General features: G+C 36.9%; 4 protein-coding genes across 10 annotated transcripts in view; 3 read left to right on the plus strand and 1 right to left on the minus strand.

Moving 5' to 3' along the window:
* Positions 1 to 116: 116 nt before the first annotated feature.
* LanB2 (laminin subunit gamma-1) lies at positions 117 to 14,095 on the plus strand. 2 transcript variants are annotated; one of them, XM_065307902.1, is made up of 11 exons: positions 117 to 615; positions 3,687 to 3,948; positions 4,307 to 4,424; positions 4,486 to 4,669; positions 5,792 to 6,101; positions 9,545 to 10,386; positions 10,447 to 10,678; positions 10,738 to 11,533; positions 11,595 to 12,850; positions 12,916 to 13,286; positions 13,346 to 14,095. In XM_065307902.1, exons 1-11 carry the CDS (start codon positions 484 to 486, stop codon positions 13,685 to 13,687), a joined length of 4,845 nt encoding a protein of 1,614 aa, XP_065163974.1. In that variant the 5' UTR covers positions 117 to 483; the 3' UTR covers positions 13,688 to 14,095. The 2 variants fall into 2 exon arrangements, with proteins under 2 accessions (XP_065163974.1, XP_065163975.1); XM_065307903.1 differs by lacking the exons at positions 117 to 615; positions 3,687 to 3,948; positions 4,307 to 4,424; positions 4,486 to 4,669; positions 5,792 to 6,101 and adding an exon at positions 7,718 to 7,979.
* On the minus strand, positions 4,665 to 5,245 carry LOC135796027 (dynein light chain Tctex-type 1-like). Its single transcript, XM_065307908.1, has one exon. It carries the CDS (start codon positions 5,228 to 5,230, stop codon positions 4,781 to 4,783), a length of 450 nt encoding a protein of 149 aa, XP_065163980.1. The 5' UTR covers positions 5,231 to 5,245; the 3' UTR covers positions 4,665 to 4,780.
* Positions 14,096 to 14,250: 155 nt separating the features above from the next.
* On the plus strand, positions 14,251 to 16,706 carry LOC135796026 (laminin subunit gamma-1-like). Its single transcript, XM_065307907.1, has 2 exons — positions 14,251 to 14,635; positions 14,689 to 16,706. The coding sequence occupies exons 1-2, from the start codon at positions 14,364 to 14,366 to the stop codon at positions 16,403 to 16,405; spliced, it is 1,989 nt and encodes a 662-aa protein (XP_065163979.1). The 5' UTR covers positions 14,251 to 14,363; the 3' UTR covers positions 16,406 to 16,706.
* Positions 16,707 to 16,760: 54 nt separating this feature from the next.
* Positions 16,761 to 24,166, plus strand: part of DIP2 (disco-interacting protein 2) — an 87,060-nt gene continuing 79,654 nt past the window's right edge. For 4 of the 6 annotated variants that reach the window (XM_065307892.1, XM_065307901.1, XM_065307896.1 and 1 more), the window contains exon 1: positions 16,761 to 16,996. In XM_065307892.1, the coding sequence (XP_065163964.1) occupies positions 16,912 to 16,996 (85 nt within the window). In that variant the 5' untranslated portion in view covers positions 16,761 to 16,911. The remainder of the gene's footprint in view (positions 16,997 to 24,166) is intronic. The other 2 variants (XM_065307894.1, XM_065307899.1) reach the window with 2 other exon arrangements.

A 24,166-nucleotide genomic window follows, 5' to 3' on the forward strand; every position in this document is an offset into this window, starting at 1 on the left:
GCCCTCAATTTCAGCATAAAACCAAAAAATAAAACATTTTCATAAATTTCATTACTCAAGTTAAGTCAACTTGACTTAAGCCTATTTGGTTGCTAGTGTGTGGCGTGGTTGCGTGGTTGGTGGTGTGAGTTAAAAGTAAAATGTGGTAGACAGACCTACCAGCGAGTCGCCGACTGGCTGAGCCGAGTTCGCCTGCGCACATCGCTTCAGTCGCCTGCACTCGGGCATCTGGAGAACAGCCGCGCACGCCGTGTCTTGACTTAAGTCGTGTTCAATCTCCGTGAACTGTTTTTTATCAGCGGTGCGCACACGTGAGATGAAATCGTCGCAATGGTGAAATAACTTAACTTAAGCAAAAATACTTAATGCTTCAAAATAAAACCCGATGTGAAAATTCTGTGTGTGCATAGTGTTTTAATGCAGTGCGAGTGAAAATCAAGTGTGCTTCGAGTGACTTAAGTAAAGTGTAATATTAGACTCAAGATGCGGTTGAAATTGAGTGCTTGCATTTTGCTGGCGCACATCTTTTGGGAGTCGCGCGCCCTGGACATGGCCTACACGCCGGTGTTGGGCACGAACGGCACAAGATGCTACGACGATATGCGTCGGCCGCAGGTATAAACACGCTTCTTTTGAGTTTATTTTCTTTTAGACTTCCTGAACCTGAACCTGATCAAAACCCACGGCAGTCTACAATTGAATAAATTTTTTCTTGTTTAAAATCAAAAAAAAAAAATAAAAAAAAAGAATCACATAAGCGCATTCTTAGAAAACAAAAGTGTTTTCAGTCAACGAAGCAGAAAACGCATAAAATTTGCTATCGTAAACAACCAGCTCGGGTTGCGGCCGGCCGCTGTATTTTGCATTCATGGTGATTTAATTAATTAATGACTATGGTGCAAAATTTTCATGCACCACGACTATAAATATCAAAATATCACAAAACCGCATTGTAACCTTTGAAATCCATGCATACTCGTACATAACCAATAATCCATTTAATATAGGCAACCAAATATGTTTATGTATATTGATTTTCACTCGCAACTCGTAACTTACTCGGAATTGTGTCTGGTTGGTGATGTGATTCGTGGCATTGCACTGTTTCTATTTTAAAACAAGCTGAAAGCAACAGCAGGGAGTCTGTATCGTGTATTAATGGCTGAAACTGACATGAGTTGATTCTAAATTTATTTAGTACTTACCTACACCAAACACAGTTATTACAACATCCGAAACACACAAAAAACAAAAAACACAAATTTTGAGGTTAGAAACACACACGACGCCATTTTATACAACGCCATCTTTGTATATACAATTAAAATGTAATGATTGCTTAATTTTAATTAATAAACTTATCTTCTATGCGCTGATGTATTAATAACCGCTTATTAATTTCTCCGGTGAATAAAAAACAACTCAATCTTTATATCTTCGCATCTTGAAAGTAGAAAACTTGTTTCTTCAACGCATCAACCGAATGTCTATGAAACCAACATTTATTATTCACGTGAATAGTTTTCCTTGGCTAGAAATTTAAATTTGAGAGTTTTACATGTACCAGCTGGTAGGTTTAGAGCTTGTAGTAGTTGTGTTGGGAGCTTTACGGCGAAAAGCTCTCCCCGGCGGTGATTATTGAGTAAGCCATAAATGTCCGAGCGCAATAAATCGCGTACGGGTCACACACAATGGACACCAACACCAGCACCACGTTTATTCCCTGTATTTTCCTAGAAGTTACACTAAATCACCAAATACCTCGCGTATATTTATTTAATTACCACGTTTAACGTATTGGATGTAATATTTTATGGTTAAGTGATTTTTAAGTTGCCTATATTAAGATTTGACGATTGTTTTCTAGATTTGTGGTTAGGTGCGTTTTATGAATGAAAAGACGTGTGTTTGCATTGAGTTGTTTGATTGTTTGAGTTGTTAAACATGTTAAACACACAATACCACCACCAGATGGACTTCTTCCAGACTTCTTCTTTGCTCGCATGGCGACGCGCGCCATAATTTATCGTCGCATATAAATTACAGTTTAATATTGCGCTCAAGTTGATTTAGATTAAACTCGTCCGGCGAAGAATTCGGCCTGTTTCCAATGCTGCACCGTTGTTGTTGTTACCTTTACGAAGAAGAGGTCTTGAGATGTTGAGTTCTTGAGGTAATTCCGAGCATGCCGACCGATGGGCGATAATTGCACATTCTGCGAAATAAAATATTTACAGCCTGATGTTGCATGGTAGACGGCGTGGCGCGGTTTCTTTTTGTAAAATGTTAAAATGTTCAAGTATTGCGTATTTTTTTGCATTTTTTTTTCTTCTTAACCTTATTTACATCCACACAGCATGAATTCAAGGCGCGTTGAATAAATTCTTGAAAGCTGCGCCGCGCCGTTCGAAACTCTTTGGGTCTTGGCGTTTTGGGCGGTAGCAAGATGTGCGCGCCGAAGTGATTTTGCAATTAATTAAAAAGCTGAATTACGTCTGACGCCCAACAAAGGACACGCCGACTGCGTGAAAGTACAATTTCAGGCATCAAATCAACTTTCGCATTTTTATTTTGCCGAAAATTAACAAATTTAATCTTTAAACGCCAAAATACATACTTTACCTGCTTATATATCAATTTAGTCGTTAAAGCGTTATAAATACTCTATGTAACGACGAAAAATATTTTAATTTCTTGCAATTATGAGCTAGAATATTTTTTCAAAGACGGAATTCATATTTAGACTTCAGGAAATATTTACCGGCATTTTTACAAGAGTAATTGTGTTTATAACCAACTTACAAAAGATTAAAAAGTTGCCTATCCACGTAAAATCATCATATTTGGTTATTTTTTGTTTCTCGTTGTAACATAACCTAGCAATAACGTAATTTTTAATTTTAGTGGTTAAAAAGTTGCATAACTTGTTCAGAAATACATAAAAGCTAAGTTTTTTGAAGAAATAATTCGTAAAACGTGTGAATTTTAACTAAAAACTAAAAAAAACTCTAAAATTTGGTTATGTTTAGTTCCTCGATGTATAAAATTGAAATAAGTGATACATCATTCGTGTGTTTCTGTTGTTGTTATAAAACTTTCCCATTTGTAACATTTTCATTTTCATTTCCAAAGATATAATGCGCTAGTTCGTGCTGTTATCTGTCTATCCGCATCGAGTCAAACTTTTAATTGTTATTTACGAGCCCGTTACTGCGTCCAAATGCTAACCACATTGCAGTCGTTTCTGGCTGACACTTTCGTGACTGGCACGCGTTGTAATTACTCAATTTAATGGAAACGTAAATAAGCATGCGGTTCAAACAAACTGTTTTCACAAATAAATCATTTTTAAACCTTTCTGTTTTTTTTTCGAATGAAAACCTGAGATTTTTTTAGATTACAATAGCGAATACTGGAAAATCAGTCGAGGTGGAAAGTTAAGATATAAGCTCGTAATCTTCCATCGCACGAGGCGCAAGCGCACCAACACACGAGTTTATATCAAGCGTGTGTATAAGATGCTGTTCTTCGTGCGCTCAAGACGTCCGCGTCGGGTCGTCAACCCCAATATATCCAATCCCATCTTGCACACGTGCATAAAACCCATCCTATCACTATACAACTCAATCATATTCCACAAAAAACAAAAAAAATCAATTTTTCTAAAAAAAAAATTAATTTTTCAGAGATGTATACCAGGATTTGAAAATCCAGCCTTCAATAATCTGATCGAAGCGACAAATACCTGCGGCGAGAACGGCCCAATCGAATACTGTGTCCAAACGGGAATCACCGGCATCCGGAAGGCGTGCACCGTATGCAACCCCGACCAACATTCCGCGCGTTATCTCACCGACGACAGCAAAGACCAACAAACCTGGTGGCAATCCGAAACAATGAACGAAAACATTCAATACCCCAACACGGTTAACCTCACTTTAAACCTAGGTATGTCTATGTTTAATGTATGCAACCAACTGTGCGTGTGGCCATATATAGCGTTCTGAAAACGTCGCCGCTCGATTCTATAAATAATGTAAAACCATCATCGAATAATAAGCACGTACGCGTACTATTTATGGAATTACAGCCTGCACGCATGAAATACGTAACCTCAAACAGTGTAATTATCACGAAATATTTACGTGGGCATGCATTGTGCGCGCACAATTTAAGAGGAAGCATAAATCAGTTCTGATTCATTACTTGTGTTAAAAGTGTCGTGGGTGTTTTAATACCCAATTTGAAATTGGACGCGCGGATATCCAAACATAACCTAAACTTGTTTCTATCTTGGTAATTACAGGTAAAGCTTTCGACATTACCTATGTCCGCATTTGGTTCCACTCACCAAGACCGGAAAGCTTCGCCATTTACAAACGTACATGCGAAACATGTCCATGGGTACCATACCAGTACTACAGGTAATTATTACACAACATAGGCAACCCAATATACAAAAAATAATTTCTGGTTTGTTTTTAGTGCTACATGTCGTGATACGTACAGTTTACCAGACTCCACACACATTGGCAAAGGTGAAGACACGCGAGCACTGTGCACATCTGAATATTCCGATATTTCACCGCTCAAAGACGGAAATATCGCGTTCGCAACCCTGGAATACCGTCCATCGGCGTACAACTTTGACGCTAGTCCCGAACTTCAGGTAATTTACCAATATATTTTCATTTTCACGTAGACATAAATTTTACAAAATTGCAAGAAATAAACAATAACAGAGGATAAATTTTTTCTTCTTCTTCATTTTGATGGGTGATTAAATGGCGAGTCCAAAAACGGACACGATGCAATACATTGTCTTGTTCTCCCATCGGACAGTGCATGTGCCATCAGTGGCACTGTCCCAGTAACAGGAGCTAGCTGTATGGAGACCAGCACCAGTTTTCTGCATAATGCTGCAGGTGACGACGTACTTGAATGCTTTCTTGAGTTTACTCAGCGCGCTCAGACACTGCTCGGAGACGGTGGCACTCCACTGATTCACCTTCTCCTGTTGGTAACTGTTACCGCCGATGGTCGCCTCGATGGTTTCGTTGATGATCTTACTCACGTCCTCGACAACGAACTGATTCTCGCCGTCGTCCATGCTGGCCGAATTTCGACGTGCGTGTCCACCCCAGCTGTCAGACTGATAATTTTTCCTGTCGAACATGGTCACTTGATCGCCATTTTCGACAATTTCACTTGATTCACTCAAATCTGACATGGCAACCACGAAAAACTTAGTTTTTTAGTTTTTTAGTGTTAATTCTTTCAAGGAGTAGACTGGAATGTAGTGCAGGAGGTGAAAGTGGAAATTCGAGGGTGTTACACGACGTGCGTTTCGCGCATTCGGAAATCGCTGTTTTTCCGAGGGGGAAAATCGCGGCGAGTCACGCGATGATAGAGGAAACGCTGCGCATCGACCCAATTTGGCCTGTTTTCTTTAAAAACCCCCAGCGGGTATTTGTATTTAAACATTTTCGAGCAAGTAGCGCTTACACATATCCGCAGGACTTGGCAAAACATCCCGGCCGTCATCAATCATTTCATACCCTCGAAAAAGCACAATAGACAGCTTACACACAATATTGAACAATTGAACAATACACGGTATCGAATCCTATCAAATTTTACGATACCTCGCGTATACAAAACAAAAGCGAAAGGATATTTGCTGTTTTTTACAGCGCCTGTTGTGCTGCAACCAAAATAACACTTTAAATAACTTTGGGTTGCCTATAGTCACGCGCAACGTAAATAATTTCATGTTTTTTCTTCTCCGCAGGAATGGGTCACTGCAACAGACATCCGCATCTCATTGAATCGTTTGAATACCTTTGGTGATGAAGTTTTTGGTGCAACTGAAGTGCTACGTTCGTATTTCTACGCGATTGTTGAAGTATCAGTGGGTGCGCGTTGTAAGTGCAACGGACACGCTTCCGAGTGCGTAATTTCCACGGGAATCGATGGGAGTCAGAGGCGCGTTTGTAAATGTGAACATTATACTGCTGGCGCTGATTGTAATGAGTGTTTGCCGTTCTTCAACGATGCACCTTGGCGGAGAGCTTCCGAAAAGAATGCGCACGAGTGTAAACGTAAGTTGATTTTTTTTTCGTTTTATTTTTTTTGAATTTCAATTTTCTTTGTGATATTGAACGGAGATGAAAATTGAAATGCACCCAGCGTGCAGCGCATAAAGGTCATATCAATATGAACGACGCGGTGAAATGGAAGAGTTCGTGATCTTTTACACCTACACTTTTTGATTCAACTCAGGTGTGTTCACAATTTGTTATGAAAACAAGTTAAATGATATTTTTAAATTTATATATAACTAGCTGTTGCCCGCGACTTCGTTCCGGCAGTGTTTAATAAAAATGTAATTCGTTTTTACTCTCTTGTTCTAGACATACTCGTAGTAAGAGTCAATTCTATCAATAAGATTAGCACATTCGGGGACCACTAAGAATATGTGTACAAATTTTCATGATGATCGGTTAAGTAGTTTTTGCGTGAAAGTGTAACAAACATCAGGACTTTCGCATTTATAATATTAGTAGGGATATAGGCAACCAAGGAGACATTAAAAGTGTCATGTTTATTTTTATGTACTTTTAGTTGCCTATATTAAGATAACTTACGCTCTGTATGTTTATTTATTTACAACACGCTTCATATTTATGTATCATGTTGGTGGCATCCAGCATCCAGTGCACATCAGTAAGTTATTCCGAATAAGTACACAATTTACTTTTCACCGACGCAATCAACGTCGCTCAAATGTGTGGCGCTCACGTCTCAAATCAACTTCAACTTCAACTTCAACTTTAACTTCCTACCGCATAACGATGCATATACAAAATGCATTGCATTGCATTGCACTCGCAATCATATCAAATTGTAGCTTACTCCTAGCTGATGCAATGCAAGCGAATTGAAACGAAATGAGGATGAAGAGATGCATTCGGAATTTTATCTCCGAATAAAACTACTATATGTGTATTGCGCAATTATTTATTTACATAAATTTTAGATGCGCCTTCGAAGAAGATGGAACATAATAATCGATAAATATTCAAATGTATTCGAATGAATAAACGCCGATAAGAAATTGTTGTGATGAAAGTCGTGTTATTTACACAAAACACAATAAAATGGAAGATTTACCTCGGGTTTGAAAATAATAAGTCATAAGTTGCAGGAAACGTGAAAACGTCGATAAGTAATTAGTGAGATTAGTGCATGCGTATGCAGTGAACATATTTGCTTAGTCAAACACAAACTACTGAATGATATTACATACAATGCGTTCACATTGAATTTTTATTGTTAAATTGATAAATTCCTAATGAAAATTAATTTTTTTAAAGTTTTTTTTATGATAAAAAACATAACTTTTTTGAAAGATTCTTTTTTCTTAATTTTTTCGATATTTTACTAAATATTTTATTATAGGCAACCTTAATCACACAAAATAAAGTATACTTGGTTGCCTATTTATACCGCAACTCAACCACTATGTTTACTACTACTTTTCTTAACTTTTTGCAATTACTTCACCTGTTTTGATTACACAACACACATGGTAGAAACCAAAAGAGTAGTAGTAAGATACAAGTCCGCACTCCGTCCACCTGAACCCGCGAAGAATCGTGAGTCAGTCACCACACGGCACAGCACACGGTTCGCGGTCAATTCGAAAAACATCTGAACTTTTCAATCGCATTTCACGCGAATCCCCAGCAATTAAATGCAATTTTAAATTAAAACTATAATCAACCACTTGATAAAAATACAATTAATCATGATTCATCTAAATTACCCACTTGAGAAGCTTAAAATTTAAATGTTATTACCAAAAATGAGTTTTGCGTTAAATATTTGTTCGTTTTTGATCATCTTAATCACTTTTCGTGTGTGTCTTACTCTCGCTTCCGAATGGGATGGATTCACGCCTTGGTATTCGGATTCATGTGAGTAAAATTAAATAAAATCGTACGGTTTACGGCGCCGTAGGTAAATTTACATATTAATTAATCACACGCAGCGTAACGTCAGCACTGGTTGAAAATGTCATTGTACATTGAGGCATTCGTAGCTTCCATCTGTCGATTTTATGTAATTACATTAATATTCCTCTTGTGACGTACAAATTATTTGTTTATTTGTTTGGAATGTGACATATGGCATCGTAGAAGTATGCTAGGCAACCAACATTACATTATACTAGGTTATGTTTAGTGTGACACTTTTAAATCCGTTAATTTATGCGTGATTTGATCGTAAATCAACGCGAATAATGCTCAATAGCCAGAATAATTAAAAATAAACGTTCGCGATGATAAATGACGACATAAATAACACCTTAACAACTGCAGTGATTTATTTCCCGCCTGCGATTTCAATATAAGTCCAATTAGAAAATATAATAAGTGTGATTGTCGACTTTCACGACCCAAGCACATATTTAACAGTAAAATTAATGTACAATTGTTCTCTAAGCGAAACTAAATTTAAAAACGGCGCCATTGTTATTGAACATATCGCAAATCTTGACTCAAGAAGGGGTATAATATAATATACATATAAACATTTTAAGTGCAATAAAGTCGTTACGATTAGATACGAAAGTAAATTGAGATTTATTCTATTCTAGTAATTGATGTTATTTGGGTTGCATATAATTGCTGGTTATGTTGAATGTGTTGTCTACTCATGCGAATATGTTTACCAAAGTTAAAAGAAGATAATCCCTATCCCTACTAATATTATAAATGCGAAAGTCCTGATGTTTGTTACACTTTCACGCAAAAACTACTTAACCGATCATCATGAAAATTTGTACACATATTCTTAGTGGTCCCCGAATGGTTATAGGCTACTTTTTATTTAATAAAAAAATTATTTTTTTAAATAAAATAAAGAAATTGTTTAGCCAATAATACCTCTGCATCTGGCTATTTGACTACTTTAACGCCATCTAGCATTCCAGCAATGAAGCTTAAACCTAAGTATTATAGTACCATCACACTGTATTATCACATTGTATTACCGACAGCTACGTCAACATCAAATCCAATTGACTACACTATGGAGACTGTACACTATACTTCCATAGACTATACTTTCAGCCATTTTAAACTTCCCGCCATTCTACTTCATTGTTACTTCTTCTGTGACTACCGACGCTTATGGAAACAACTTCATTATTTTAGATATTCGCGAGCGAAGCTAGTCTTCTTTATAAACATGGAAATACATGACATTCTTGAGGAATTCTTTGGCCACTGGCGGCCATTATCCCACGATATATATATATTGTCCACTACAATGCGAGCACACGCTTTTTTTTCACTTTACTATGCCTAAAGCGAAGTGTATGGCTATTTAAGGTGGTCGTAAAACAATGCGTTGCTTATATGGTAACACGCGCTAAACGTATCTGATGTGACATCATTAGCTCACTTACAAAATGGCCGCGCAGCGTAAAACCCTTTTAAACTAAAATGTAACTTTTTTCATTTTGTTTTGCTTTCAGCATGCAACTGTAATAATTTCTCCAATCGTTGTTACTTCGACAATGAACTCTACAAGAAAACCGGCCATGGCGGCCATTGCCTCGACTGCGCCGACAACCGCGACGGTCCTAATTGCGAACGCTGCAAAGAAAACTACTACCAAAATCAAGACCAATACTGCCAGGCATGTGATTGTGACCCAGAAGGTTCACGAAACCTCCAATGCAATTCCGAAGGTAAATGTTTCTGTCGTCCGGGTGTCACCGGCGATAAATGCGACATGTGCGACGAGAACTTTTACAATTTCGGCCCGGATGGATGCAAGTCATGCGGTTGCAGTGATGCTGGTGCGGTGAAGAGCATCCCGAAGTGTGACGCCTACACCGGCGCCTGCACGTGCAAGGACAACGTCGAAGGTAAACGATGCCGTGAATGTAAACCCGGTTACTTCAATCTGGACGAAGAGAATGAATTCGGATGTACGCCTTGTTTCTGCTACGGACACTCGTCCGAATGTCAATCGGTTAATGGCTACGCGCGTTATCAGATCGAATCGATGTTTACGAAGGGCAATGAGCGTTGGAGAGCGATGAATGTCTACAATACAACCATAGACATGCAATACAATGCGTTATCGCATAGTATTGGTGTGTCAGCGCCGGATAATCAGGATGTTTACTTTGTTGCACCCGAGAAGTTCCTTGGGGACCAGCGGGCTTCCTATAATCAGTTGTTACAGTTCACGTTGAGGACCGGGGAAGGTTATGTGGTACCAGGAGCAACTGATATCATCCTTGAAGGTGCTGGATATTCAATTACTAATCATATTTTCGCGCAGGGGAATGAATTACCATCAATTCAGGTAAATTTTTTAACGCAAATCAAAAATCTTAATTTTATACAGGGTGTTTCTTAAATTTAGAATCATGAATACAAGTTCCGCCTCCATGAACATCCATCCTACGCGTGGAACCCTCGATTATCCGCTCGTGCGTTCATGTCGATTTTAACCAATTTGACGGCCATTAAGATCCGCGCCACTTATGCGCAGCAAAATGCCGTTGGTTTCTTGCAACATGTGCGCTTGGAGACTGCATCGCGTGGTGTTGCTGGTAAACCTGCTCTGTGGGTGGAACAATGCTCATGCCCTGAAGGTACCAATAAATCAACACCTCCTCCATAAAAAAAACAACTAATTTCCTTTTGTTTTTAGGTTATATTGGTCAATTTTGTGAATCTTGCGCACCTGGTTACCGGCACTCACCTTCAATTGGTCCTTTCATGTCCTGTGTCCCTTGTAATTGTAACAATCACGCTGATAACTGTGATTCCGAAACGGGACGTTGTATTTGTAAGCATAACACGACCGGAAGTAATTGTGATTTATGCGCGAGGGGTTTCTATGGTAACGCATTGGGTGGTACCTTTGATGATTGTCAACCTTGTGGGTGTCCCAATGGCGGTGCTTGTATCCAAATAGAAGATGATACTGTTTGTGTGGAATGTCCTGTTGGTTACACAGGGTCAAGGTGTGATGTCTGCTCAGATGGGTATTTTGGTGATCCTACTGGTAGATATGGGCCTAAAACACCTTGTCAAGCTTGTGAATGTAATTTGAATATTGATACGAATGCAATTGGTAACTGTAACACTACAACCGGGGAATGTCTTAAGTGTGTTCATAATACTGGCGGATCAAGGTGTGAAACTTGTCTACCAGGGTTCTATGGTGATGCCTTGGGTTTACCCAAAGGTGATTGTAAGCCATGTCAGTGTAGTCCAGCTGGTAGTGTGGAGAGTGATTCAGGGCCAGTCTGTGATCAACTTTCCGGCATGTGTAAATGTAAATTACACGTTGAGGGAAGGAACTGCGATGTCTGCCAAGAGGGTTACTACAATATTCAATCAGGAGAAGGGTGCTCACCATGTAATTGTGACTCCATTGGTAGTTTGAATCATACCTGCAGTCTGTACACTGGTCAATGTTATTGTAGACCTGGTATTACAGGGTAAGGAACATTACATAACCTGATTTTTATTCTATTTGTGATTCTTTGATTGTTTTTATAGGTTAAGATGTGATCAATGTGAACCTTTCAAGTATGGCTTCTCTGTAGATGGTTGCAAAGCATGCGAATGTGATTACATTGGATCAAAAGATCCTCAGTGTGATTCATTTGGTCAATGTCCTTGTCTGGACAACGTTGAAGGCAGGAGATGTGACCGATGCAAAGAGAACAAGTATGATCGTCAACGTGGTTGTGTAGATTGTCCGCCATGTTATAATCTGGTACAGGAAGCATCCGCAAACCATTTTAAGAAACTGCAACAACTCAAAACAATCCTGGATGAAATTGAACGCAATCCAACTGTTATTGACGATGATAAATTCGAGGAACAATTGAATGATATCAAAGAAGATGTCCATGAGTTAGCAGACATGGCTAAGGAAGGTCTGGGCGGTGATGAAAAGTCCCTGAAACAGAAACTTGACAATATTATCGAGAGGCAGAAAGCTATTTCAAGGACCCTGGAAGGTATTGAAGAAAGTATTCTACTTGCAAAGGAACAGGACTACATGGCGAAGCAAAATATTACGAAAACAGATGAAACTATCAAACTCCTCACCGCGGATCTTGAGAAAGCTGAACAGAAATTATTATCGGATGGTGCTGATGCTCTTGAGCATGCAAGACAACGAGCGAAGGCATTCGGTCAACATTCAAGGAAAATGACAGAAATTGCTCAGGACGGACGGAAATTAGCAGATGTTTTGGATGATCAAGCTGATAGAGTTGTGACTACAGCTATTGATGCAAAGAATGTCTCCACAATGGCGTATGAACTCGCCAAGAATGCCAGCGATCAACAAAAGAACATAACACAAGAAATGCGTGCTCTGAGAAGTGATGTGACCAACACTGAGAATAAACTCAACAGAGTCAAGCAATTAACAGAAGATGCACATAAAAAGGCATTGGATAACAAAGACAAAGCATTAACACTATTATCAGAAGCTAGGAACTTGATACTGCCAGAGATAGATATAGAAAAGTTGAAGAAAGACGCCGAGGATACCAAAATGGAGTCGAAGAAGTTATTGGAGGAAGCAAATGAGCTGATGAACGAACGAGAACAAATGTTGAGGGATGTTAATGAGTTGATACTCAGTGCTAATGATTTGTTGAAGGGAGCTGTCGAAAATCAGGATACCACGAATGAGATTCTAGCGGATATTGATTCGGCTCGCGCGAAGGCTGCGGACGCTGTGGCTTCCGGTGATAAGACGCTTAAAGATGCCAAGGCTATGCATGAAACACTCACTAGTAAGTCAAAACAATAAAATTTCATTTTATTACTCAAAAAACTAAATTTTTGTTATTTTTTTTAGAATTTGATAAAAAAGTACAAGAAAGCAAGGATGCAGCGTTGAAAGCTTTGGATGAAATCCCAGAAATTGAACGTCTCATAGAAGATGCCCAGTTGAAGAATGATAAAGCTGAGATATCCTTAGGAGTTGCAAAAGACAACGCTAAACAAGCTTTGGTCAGTGCAGAGAATGCCTCACAGTTAGCCAAAAACGCAATCAAACACGCTGAGAAAATGGAAAAAGAAGCTACTATGTTGAACAAAAACGTCGCACAGCTCAAGAATGAAGCACATTTAATGGCTGACAGGGTGGTAGAGACACGAAACGAGTTCAATCGACTTGCACAACAAACAGAAAACAATGGTACTCTTATAAACGAAGCCAGAGAAAAGGTAAAACCATAAAAAAACACATTTTAGTTCATATTAATCTAAATATTATCATTGTACAGGTTGGCCGTGCACAAAAAGACTCCCAAGAAGCAACCAAGAAAGTAAATGACATCCGGAAGGACGTGGAAGCCATCATGAAAGAACTAGAAAACGTGCCATACATTGATGATGAAGAACTGAATCGTTTGGAGCAACAACTCAAACGTGCTGAACAACGTGTCCGCGACGAGAATATTGTAGCCATGCTTGAGAAGATGCAGAATGAACAAAAGGATCAACTCGCACTGATTGATACTTACAACAAAGAGATTGACACATTACGCAAGGAGGTAGAGAATATCGAACAGATTGCACACGCATTGCCTGTCGATTGCTTCAAAAAGCTGCCTTTGGAAGTTTAATTTACCACAAACTGAGTAGAATTATGAATTTCCTATTAGATTTACAAGAAAATATCGCATTTACAACGTATTTTATGCATTAGTGTTTTATATCTTAGAAGTTTTTCATAGTTTTCGGTATATTTGAAGTATTTCAACAATAACTCAACAAAATGATTGTTTTTGTTGATTTTAGACACTTATACTTCACTTGTGCCGAGAGTTGGATAGATTTTGATAGAATTTATAGACTGTAATTAATTGTTGTCATTGATATACCAAAGAAGTCTTGAACATTTCTCTCTCTCCAATAATTTAACCTCATCTAACAACTATCTTGGAATATTCTCAGATGAGTTAGATAATAGTGAATATTTTTTTGACACTTTGTAATAAATAATAAAAAACATGTAATTTAGAGATATAGAATGATGTGGATTATATTATAAAGTCCATCAACCTCACGCATTGTTAGAAAATTAGATGAGTCAATCATCAAATATAAGATAACCCAGATATCATGATAACCTGTGAGGCACTGCGTGTGTGGGTTTCAGAACTGATTAGAAAATGTCGCAGATACCTACAATTTTTTACTTTCTAAGTTTGTGTTTAATTATTAACGTAAAATGGACATTCACGCAAAAATTAAACAAAAGTAAGTTGATTAGTTGAATATTTTCTAAGTATTAATTATATGTTTGCTTTAGATGAAGGTTTAAACACATCTTGTAAGTGTTACATGCTGGGAACTGTTGAAAACGAAGGAAAATCAAAGTGTAATGAAAGAGGAATCTGTGAATGTCTCCCAAATGTAATTGGGAAGAATTGTAATCAATGTAAACATGGCTACTATGGAATTTTAAGTGGAAAGGGTTGTAAAGCATGTGATTGTGATCAAAATGGAGCTGAAAGTGATCAGTGTCATGCACAAACCGGAGAATGTTTATGTAAAGATGGATTTACTGGGTAATAACTCTTTAAATTGTTTTAACAGTTGTATAATGTTGAAATTATTGCAGTTTAAAGTGTAATATGTGTGAGGATTTACAAACTACAGGATGTACAACACCCTGTGATAAATACCGATCAGTTGATCCACTTTTTCTGCGTGAAAATGGCACCTGTGAGTGTAAACCGAATGCAAATGGCGCCCAATGCGCACAGTGTGATGCGAACTTCTATTTTAATACAACTACATTGACTTGTACCAAATGTCCACAGTGTTACAACGTTTTAAGTGAAAAACTTATCAATTTGAATGATAATCTCCAAAAAATCACAGGGATGATAGATGATTATCTAAATAATGTAACACAGTCTAAACATGAGTATAAGTTTCTTGTGAAACTAAAAACAGTTGAGAATAACATTTGTGGCATGTTGGGTTCATTGATGAAGAAGCCACAGATTCAATACATTGTTAAACTGAATCATTTGGAAACCATCTTGGATATTACAGAGAAAGCAATCAGTGACATTGCTATGTATTTAAATGGACATATTAACTATAAATACTTTGAAAATGAACTAAAACGGCTAGAAAGATTGATATCGGATATTTCTAAGAAGATAAAATCATCTGAATTTGGACCAGATCCAAATCAAGAGAAATTAGAGAACTTTGTTGAAGATTCAGATGCAGAAGTTGAAAAAATAGAGAAAATAGTTGATGATAACGAGAAATTACGACCAGAAGTTGATCAGAATTCGACTAATGCTAAAGAAACACTTGAAAACTTTAAGCAGAAGCAGTCAGATGGTTTGGAAGGTCATAACTTTGGAAATTTAACCTCTGCTAAAGAAATATTAGATAAAGCAGCGAAATATTTAACTGAAACACGTAGTAATCATAAAACTGCCAAGGATTACTTAGACGAAGCAAAGAAATTGAAACTACCAGAATGGATTGAACATCAGGAAGAAGAAGTGGATCCTATGATAAATGGTAATTTTGATGATTTATCGAAAAAGATTGAGCAAGCAAAGAAGAAATTTGATAAAATCAATGAATTCCTCAATGCTTTGAATAAAACTGAGGCTGTAAATGATACTAAAATCAATGATTACTTGTCTAATAACAAAACAGGTTTGTTTTCTAAAGTGGAGACAATACAAAGCGATTTAACAGACACTCTGGATGAGTTACAAGCAGTCAGAAGTGATTTAAACGAAGAAATGAATGAGATTGACAAAAATATCACTAAACTAAACAGTGATATTGATAAGGAACACCAACGACTTAAAGATATACAAACTTGTATTGAAGAGCAGAAACAACATATTACAGACCATGATAAACAGAATGGGGGATTAAAAGCTGATGAAGATAAACTAAACAATTTACTAAAACAATTGAAGAAGTTCAAAAAACAACGTAAGCAGTTTCGTCAATCTGTAAAAGATATGAATGAGTTGCTAGCTAAGAAAAGAAAAATAATTGCTTTAATTGATGAAGCTAACAAAATTATTGATGAATTTAAAACTTATATTCAGAATTACAACGATTTGATTGCAATGATGGAGGAGTTAATCAAGTATTTAGAATTAATACCGATTGATGAGCTTGATGAAATTGAGCGTCTTATACAATCGTATGAAGAATATTTTCATAATATTGAAATTTTGATAAATGAAAAGAAGATGTTGGAGAAAGAAATGGATAAACTTTCAATATATTTTAGCTCATTGCCGGATGGAACGTTTATAGAATGTGAGAAAAATATTACATATACATAAATAATGAATGTTTAAACAAATTAATATATAAATAAATATAGAATTTACATAAATTAGATGTAAAAAGTTAAAATTTTTGAAGTTTGCAAGTAAGAAATAAAAGGTGTATGTTTGGTTGCCTATGTTAAACTTGCATTGTAGAATTAAGTTTTGTGTTCTTTAAAAAATATTTTCAAGCTTTAAAATAAAAACTATTGTTTGTATTTATATTTATTAATATAAAACTATAATATAATTTATAGATTTAATGTTTGTAGTGAAGATTGTAATAAAAACGTTTTTAGTTGTTGTTTCGTGACAACTTGTGTATGATGTGAATAGCGCGCTGCATTACCGACGCGCCGAGATTAATCGCACACAGGCGCGCACACCGCCAGACGTTATCAGGCAAAATGGCAGAACGGTGCGGTGCGGTGCAAATGTAAGGTGTTTTTCGGCGTTGTTTTGAATTAAATCAAGTGCTAGCAAGTGGTTCGCGGCGTGCAAAAACTGAATGGTGCATCGGTATGGCCGACCACAGCATCGACGTATCGCAGCTGCCGGAGGATGTGCGGGAGAAGCTGGCCGAATTGGATCTGGAACTGTCCGAAGGTAAGCAAAGCCCTCTCATCATCTCATCCTCGAAATGCGTTTTGTAACCGCCGTCGCCGCCTTCAACGCCTGCATCTACTACATCTCGGTTAAACACACATCGTTCGTCACTTGTTTACAACCCTGGATATCACTATCAACAAAACAATTTCCACCAATAGGAATCCAGCTTGCGCCAAACAGCACACAAAAAAACAAAACACTATCGTTTGCTTGCAGTGTGCAGAATTACGGAAGTAATGAAACAGTGGTGAATTTTATGCACACGCCATACGCGGAAGTTGGAAGTTGATTTAAGGCCGTGCCTGTGAGGCTAGCTCGCAGATTAGAATATTAATTTATTAATAGGCTTGTGGGCTCGCCCATCACCGTCAGCAACCCCCATGACATGACAGTTGTAGGTTAAATTATTATTCACCACAATGCCAGTAAAAATTGTTTTATTTTTAGTTGTAATTAATGAAACAAAAGCAAAATACAGCTACCAAGAGACAGGAAGTGCGTGAAGGGTAGTGAAGTGGATATTCTTTGTGCATGAACATGTGTCTCATGTCTCTCAACATCTGCTGCAATGGCGTAATTGCAATTTAAAATTTCAGAATGCAAACCTATGGACAATGGCCTTGAGGATTATGTTATCACACACGAAAATGCATCGAAATGTTTATTTAAAGATCATTTGTGCGTACATATGATAACGTAGTTAAACATAGTGATGGATAATCAAACTTTCGGTTATAAAAATTTATTTTTATTTTTTAATATCTCGGAAAGTTTTTGGTAAAAATTGATAAAAATTTTACAGATTGTTTTTATGACTGTTGTTAATCACCAGTCCAAATTTGAATTTAATATCTTTATTGGTTTCTGAGTTATTTGCGTTTAAAGTTTTGTTTGAAGAAATTGATTGTAATAATTTCTTCTTGGCATCGTTTTTGTATTTACCTCTAGTGGTTTCCTACTTTTACGCTGTTCTTTGGTCGTGACACACCATTAGGGCCTCCGGCGTCTTTTACTCATGAGTCACCTTCTTCTTGAGGTTTCTTTAGTCTTTTGATAGCCTTCTTAGAAAGGAACGGTCAGATAAACTCACGTGACTGCACAAAAACACTTTACACGTCTCTTGCAGATCGTATTAGTTTAACATTAATTTTCTATTTTGAGCTCTCGAGTTATTCTGCATATTATTGGATTGTGTAACATACTGGCATGTAGTTCAATGTACGTCATAAGATAAGAAAACACTTGATATCTAGTGACTGACACTGACACGATTTGTATTACAGTGTTATATGTACATGATAAAATATTGTGTATACATCACATCGTAAAAAAGAAATCAACACACTGACGTGATTTTTGTGCGATATTACCTACGCTATTCATAATATGAATCACTGTACAACTAAAAATACACAGTTACTGCGCTTAAATCATTATTTGTGTCACTCATTCAACAAACTCGTTTTGTGCTGTTTATTTCGATTGTCGATTGTTTCTTATTTTATCTACTCATCAGCATGTGAGTGAGTAATAAACTTCGAGGCAATTCTGGCGAATATTGCATATTCATCAGATGCAATTACAAGTCTGCACAAAAAGTTTATTAGATAATAATTATTGGAAATACTCATACTTACGAGAATCTACTACATGGCGCACGAGACGCTGCATTAGCATTTATTTCCTTTTTGTGTCTGCTGCGTGTGGAGTTTTTAGTTAATTGCATCTTAAAGAAACGCGTGACTAATAACTAACTGGTATATTTAGTTGCGTCAGTTATTTATCTGTTCGGATAACTTCCTGATTTTAGTTTTTGCTAAAAATTAAATATTTACGCTGTTTTAACTACACCACCGTTAGAAAAGGAGTATTTTTACGTTGTCATGGCAACTTATATGTAAACTAGCTTTAACCCGCGTCTTCGCTCGCGAATATCTAAAATAATAAAGTTGCTTTCGTACGCGTCTGTAGTCACAGAAGAGTAACAATGGTAAGAATGGCTGAAGGTATAGTCTGGAGGGATATATAGTGTACAGTCTCTCCATGAATTGTAGTCACGGTGGATTTGATGTTGACGTAGCTGTGGTAATACAGTGTAATAATACAGTGTGATGGTACTATAGTACTTAGGTTTGAACTTCATTTTTGGAATGCTGGGCGTTAAAGAGTAGTCAAATGGCCAGATGCAGAGGTATTATTAGTAAAGCTATTTCTTTTATTTTATTTTAAAAATAATTTTTTATTAAATAAAAGAAGCTATAACCATTCGGGACCACTAAGAATAGGGCTTCACGCGATACCGAGACTTTTCTCACGTATCGTCTCGATCTCGTCTCGGAAAAGCGAGACGATACCGATTTCAGACGTGTTTTATCAATTCTCAGCGATACCGATACCGCAGTCCGAGTCTCTCGTTTTTTGGTCTCGTTATTGGTCTCGTTACTTTTTTTGTAGAGTTGTTATTGAAAAATGGGGAATGGGTCCAGTATATGAAATCAATATATGACCATCTGTGGAAATATTTCTTTTGTATATTCAAATAACAATTGATAACCGAATATCACTGACCTTTTTGACTTTTTGAAGAGTTTTATGAAATTTTGTGTTTTGTTTACACGTCGGTGTGTTACTGTGTTTTTCTGTACTTTGGAGAATTAAAATAGCGGTTGGTTGGAATTTGTGGAGCGTGCGCCGCTTGCGCTTTCCAACACAAATCAACTCGATTATTGTACCCTGGTAGCGTACGTTTAAAATTTGAAACATTAAAAATATATTTTCAATTAAAAGTGATGCAATTAAAAATTAATATTTTAAACTATGTATGTATTTTTGGATTTACTTTAATACAATACAATTAGCAATTAAATGGCCTAAACTTTTGAACTGCAAAAGATCAAACTGAGTTCTACTTAAAGCTTCACACGATACCGAGACTTTTCTCGTATCGTCTCGGTCTCGTATCGCTTTTGCGAGACGATACCGAGACCGAGACGATACCTTTGATAGTATCGTCCAGTCTCGTCTCGTGTGAAGCCCTAACTAAGAATATGTGTACAAATTTTCATTCAGATCGGTTAAGTAGTTTTTGCGTGAAAGTGTAACAAACATCAAGACTTTCGCATTTATAATATTAGTAGGGATTATATGTTCTTCCGCCCGTTGCAAATACATGCAGATTTCGGGCATTGGACACTCGCGAACAGGCTACATATAGTTAGTCCTGGAAGAAGCATGGTTTTCTTTATTTTAATGTGTAATATTCAATACGTAAATACCGGCCGGCATCTTCAATAGGCATTTTCATCAAATTTTTTTGCATGCGTCAGCGTCATTTATCTTTTTCGTTGCACAAACTTGCAAACTATTTTGCACACTCTGTAAGTTATATTTTTGCAACATGAAGTAGCCTATGTTATTCTCCAAGGTCCAAAATATCTCCAAACTAAAATTTATCAAAATTACTTGAGTGGTTTGTGCATATCAGCGCCACAAACAAACAAAAACAATCTTACGTTGGTTTTTATAATATTACTTAGGATATTTCTGTATATTAAAATTTATTTTGCGTGCATCTGCAGCTTGCTTAATTGCGAATTTATGTACGCGCTGTAAAGGAGGGCTTCGCTGACCTTGATTAAATGACGCACAATCGCACCGAGCGCAAAGTCGCATCACGTACGTGCACAGCGATAGGTAATTGTAGTTCAGCGTAAAAATACCACCGATGCAAGAGAGTCCGTCCGAGTTCATGCACTGATAGTTATTTCCACTCCACACTGCACAAAACTACAAAACTGCAAAAAAAAACATCAAATAAAATTCACAGCGACAAATTAATCAACACCCTGTATATAAATAATTGAATATAAACATTGCAGGTTGTTACCCTACGAATTCTACAGCGTGCAAGCCTGTAGGAAGTACCTGAATATAAATAAACAATGTTTTTACATGATGTTTTTACAGCAGTGTGATTTATGAGTTTGTGGACCCCTAAAGTACGATCACTGACCAATTGTGGGTTAGGTTTGAAACTGACGCATGCGCAGCACGCGGCGGTTATCCCACGTTGCTCTGGCCCCTAATAATTTATTTTATTTTATTGCCCGGCGTAAATTTACACAACCAATCAACACCAAAGCACATTTATGTGCATAGTTTTACTATTGATAACGACGCTTTCAACTTCTGCGCATTGTTTACACACATAAACCCAGCGCAGTAAAATAAAAGCGTGGGAAACGAAAAATTTCATTTGTTACGCAAATATTTTGAATTCTGGATGTTTTTGGTTTTAGTTTACGTAATTTTATTTAATTTTATTTTGTTCATTTATTATGTGTGACACAATTTACATGCACAATTAATTTCTTGCTTGATTTTGTTTCAGGTGAGTGTGCGAAACAAGCTGTTGCGAAATTTTCGAGATTCGAGTGACTCGTGGTTGAGGTAAGCGTAAATTTAAAATTTATGCACACGCGACGTAAATTCAATCATGGCGTGAAAATTGCTAGAGCCTCAGACGCGGACGTAAATCCATCGCATCACAAATCAATCGTTAACGTGCCATCACCACACCAGACTAAATGCGATGATAAATTCATTGCTTTTCCTATAAATCAGATTACACTCGGGTCAAAAATCTTTTAAATTTTTTATTTTTCACGAAAAAAATATTAAGAAATTAATTTTTAAGTAAAAAAAATATTTTTATAGTGATTTAGTAATATTTTGGAACACCCTGTATATGTTTTGAAGTTGGACGTCTGGCGTCGCGACGCCGGCGGCATCCTGCTATCTGCTTGTTAACGACATGCACGTAAAACGGGATGCGGATGCGGTTACCGGCGGCATGGGCGGCGGAAATAAAATAAAGGGGATAAAGTAATAGTAACATTTTGGGCCAAGGAGAAATGTTGAATATTATTTTATTTTATTTTGGTGCAGTACCTTTTATGGTTTTGCTCGCACTCTTTGAAATTAAAGTAAAAGGCACGCGTGCATAGAAGTCTTCGAGTTGTGCCAATTCAAGCCGAGAGATAAAAGGTAACATTGGTTGAAGCGTAGCGTTTAATTCGTGGAAAATTAACTTGCAATACTAAATAATGCATAATGCGATATTGTGCTAAAGAAATATGCAGAAATTGCAAAATGTTTCACGATTCGCCGCGCCATGTAAAAGAATTTTGACATTATCACACTATGGTATTTAGGCGTCATGTCTATTTATTTATGTATTGTGATAAAACAGTATATTTAGAATTTATAGTTTAAAAATACGCTTGGTATTGCAAAATAATATTTTTGTTTTTGGTTTTAAAATCTGGTTTTCGATAGATTTATCCAGACGTAAGATAAATGCGTGGCTGTGTTCACGTCTTGCAAGGGTTGTGGGGTTACACAAGGTCGAGGTTTTTCGCGTAAACCTCGGAAACAAGCACTTTGCTGCACGCACGCCGGCAGCATGCGCTCGGGAAAATCTATAGCACGCCGGGCGAAAACAAACTGAAAGCGGGATGCGTCTCAATTGGAAACCTTATTCGTCCACGACTGCGCTTCTTGCTGGTTTACTTTGCATGACACTATGTGGGGGTGGATGGATGGGTAGCGTAGGTATTCAGTTTGAAGTTGAAGTTGTTGCCATTGAAAGTCATTTTTGAGTGCGGAGGAAAAATGCACCGGAAAAATTATTCAAATATTATAATTTTTAGTTTTTTAGTAGCTAAATATTTGGAAGAATATATTATTTGACGTGGAGAATATATTTTTCTATAAAATTTTGGTTTAGTTTGGTTAAAATTAGATTTTTGTTTGGAATTTTGAATTTCGCGCCAAAAAAACTTGAATTTTGCATGTAATGACGTCATAGTTGAGTAGTACTTGATTTACTTCTCCTTAAATTAAATTTAATTAACAAAATAAATATTTTTGGTGATTTTCTAGTAAAAGTCATCGTCCTATTAGAATTTGAATTGTTTAGAAATGAACATGACGATAAAACGCAACCTGTTTCTTGTACGCGCATGCGTAATGAGCAATTATGATCCGATACACACACAAACCCACCACCATAATGGCCAGGGCAAGAGCGGGTCTGCACCTGTGGAACTTAGTTACTTTACGTTTACTTGTACATGTTAAAACCATCGCAAAAGTCCTAGTTAGGCGTCGAAATCGAATTATATGAACTTGTTTTCTTCTTCAGCTTCTTCTTTTTCTTGTTCTTGTTCTTCTTAACTACGTTCGGTGAACTCGGTGCTCATCATCTCCGAACAAGTTGACTAGTTTAGATATGCACACACTTGATGTTGAGTTAACAGACGAAAGAAAGAAGAGTTGAAACCTTAAGAGCCTGAGAGGAAGTTGTGTTTATCTTGCAACCTCATTAAAGCAAATAACACAGTAAATAAGTAGGTACGAGTTAAGCATAAGTTACAATCGGGGTAAAATTAATTTTATTTTATCACGTTATTATGAGGTGAGGATATATACAGGAACAAAAATAGCTGATAATAAACTCATTTATTCTTGTAAAAATGCCGGTAAATATTTCCTGGAGAGTCCATAATATGAATTCCGCGTCACTCAGTTGTATTCACTTGTGTTATGTTTAAATGATTTTATAAGTAGCTTGCAACGTGCACTAACAAATTAGCTGAAATCATTAGCTTAGGTGCCGAGAATTTGCATTACAATTTGTAGGAATGTTGGGATCATAATTACAACAATATTTCAAATGTTACCATCGATGTCATGTCTTTAAAAAATAATTCACAGCTCATAGTACTAGAAATTAAAATATTTTCTGTCGTTACACAGAAAAACAGAATAAATTTGTTTTTATTGAGAAAAATACTTTTTAAATAACAAATTTACTGATTTGTTGACACTTGCTGCCCGTGCTCGTGCTGGCCATGTTGATTGTAGTGATTGAAGATGATTTGATTTGAGCCGTGTTTCGCGTTAATCCAATTGCCGCCAATCTGCGTCTCTGCCCGGTCGCCATTATTGCATTACACTGGCGAGAAATAATTTTTAGCACGTTAACCAATTCATACGTCAAATTATAAAATGTGAACAACGCGTACGATGATTAATGACAATGGCGATATTGTGATACGGCGGTTATTGCTTTCTTTGTGTGGTTAGTGGTTTTATTAGCTTCAT

The sequence above is a fragment of the Atheta coriaria genome, unplaced genomic scaffold (assembly GCF_025399875.1).
Source record: "Atheta coriaria isolate IRGN ID8LTWV9N9 unplaced genomic scaffold, Caltech_Dcor_3.1 hic_scaffold_7_pilon, whole genome shotgun sequence".
In the NCBI taxonomy this organism is placed as follows: Eukaryota; Metazoa; Arthropoda; class Insecta; order Coleoptera; family Staphylinidae; genus Dalotia; species Dalotia coriaria.

Excerpts from the sequence above, each read along its gene's own strand:
- LanB2 (XM_065307902.1), top strand. The coding sequence starts at position 484 with ATGCGGTTGAAATTGAGTGCTTGCATTTTGCTGGCGCACATCTTTTGG. Across the intron at positions 616-3,686 it reads ACGATATGCGTCGGCCGCAG|AGATGTATACCAGGATTTGA; the intron begins GTATAAACACGC and ends TTAATTTTTCAG. Across the intron at positions 6,102-9,544 it reads GAATGCGCACGAGTGTAAAC|CATGCAACTGTAATAATTTC; the intron begins GTAAGTTGATTT and ends TTTTGCTTTCAG.
- LOC135796027 (XM_065307908.1), bottom strand. The coding sequence starts at position 5,230 with ATGTCAGATTTGAGTGAATCAAGTGAAATTGTCGAAAATGGCGATCAA.
- LOC135796026 (XM_065307907.1), top strand. The coding sequence starts at position 14,364 with ATGTTTGCTTTAGATGAAGGTTTAAACACATCTTGTAAGTGTTACATG. Across the intron at positions 14,636-14,688 it reads TGTAAAGATGGATTTACTGG|TTTAAAGTGTAATATGTGTG; the intron begins GTAATAACTCTT and ends AAATTATTGCAG.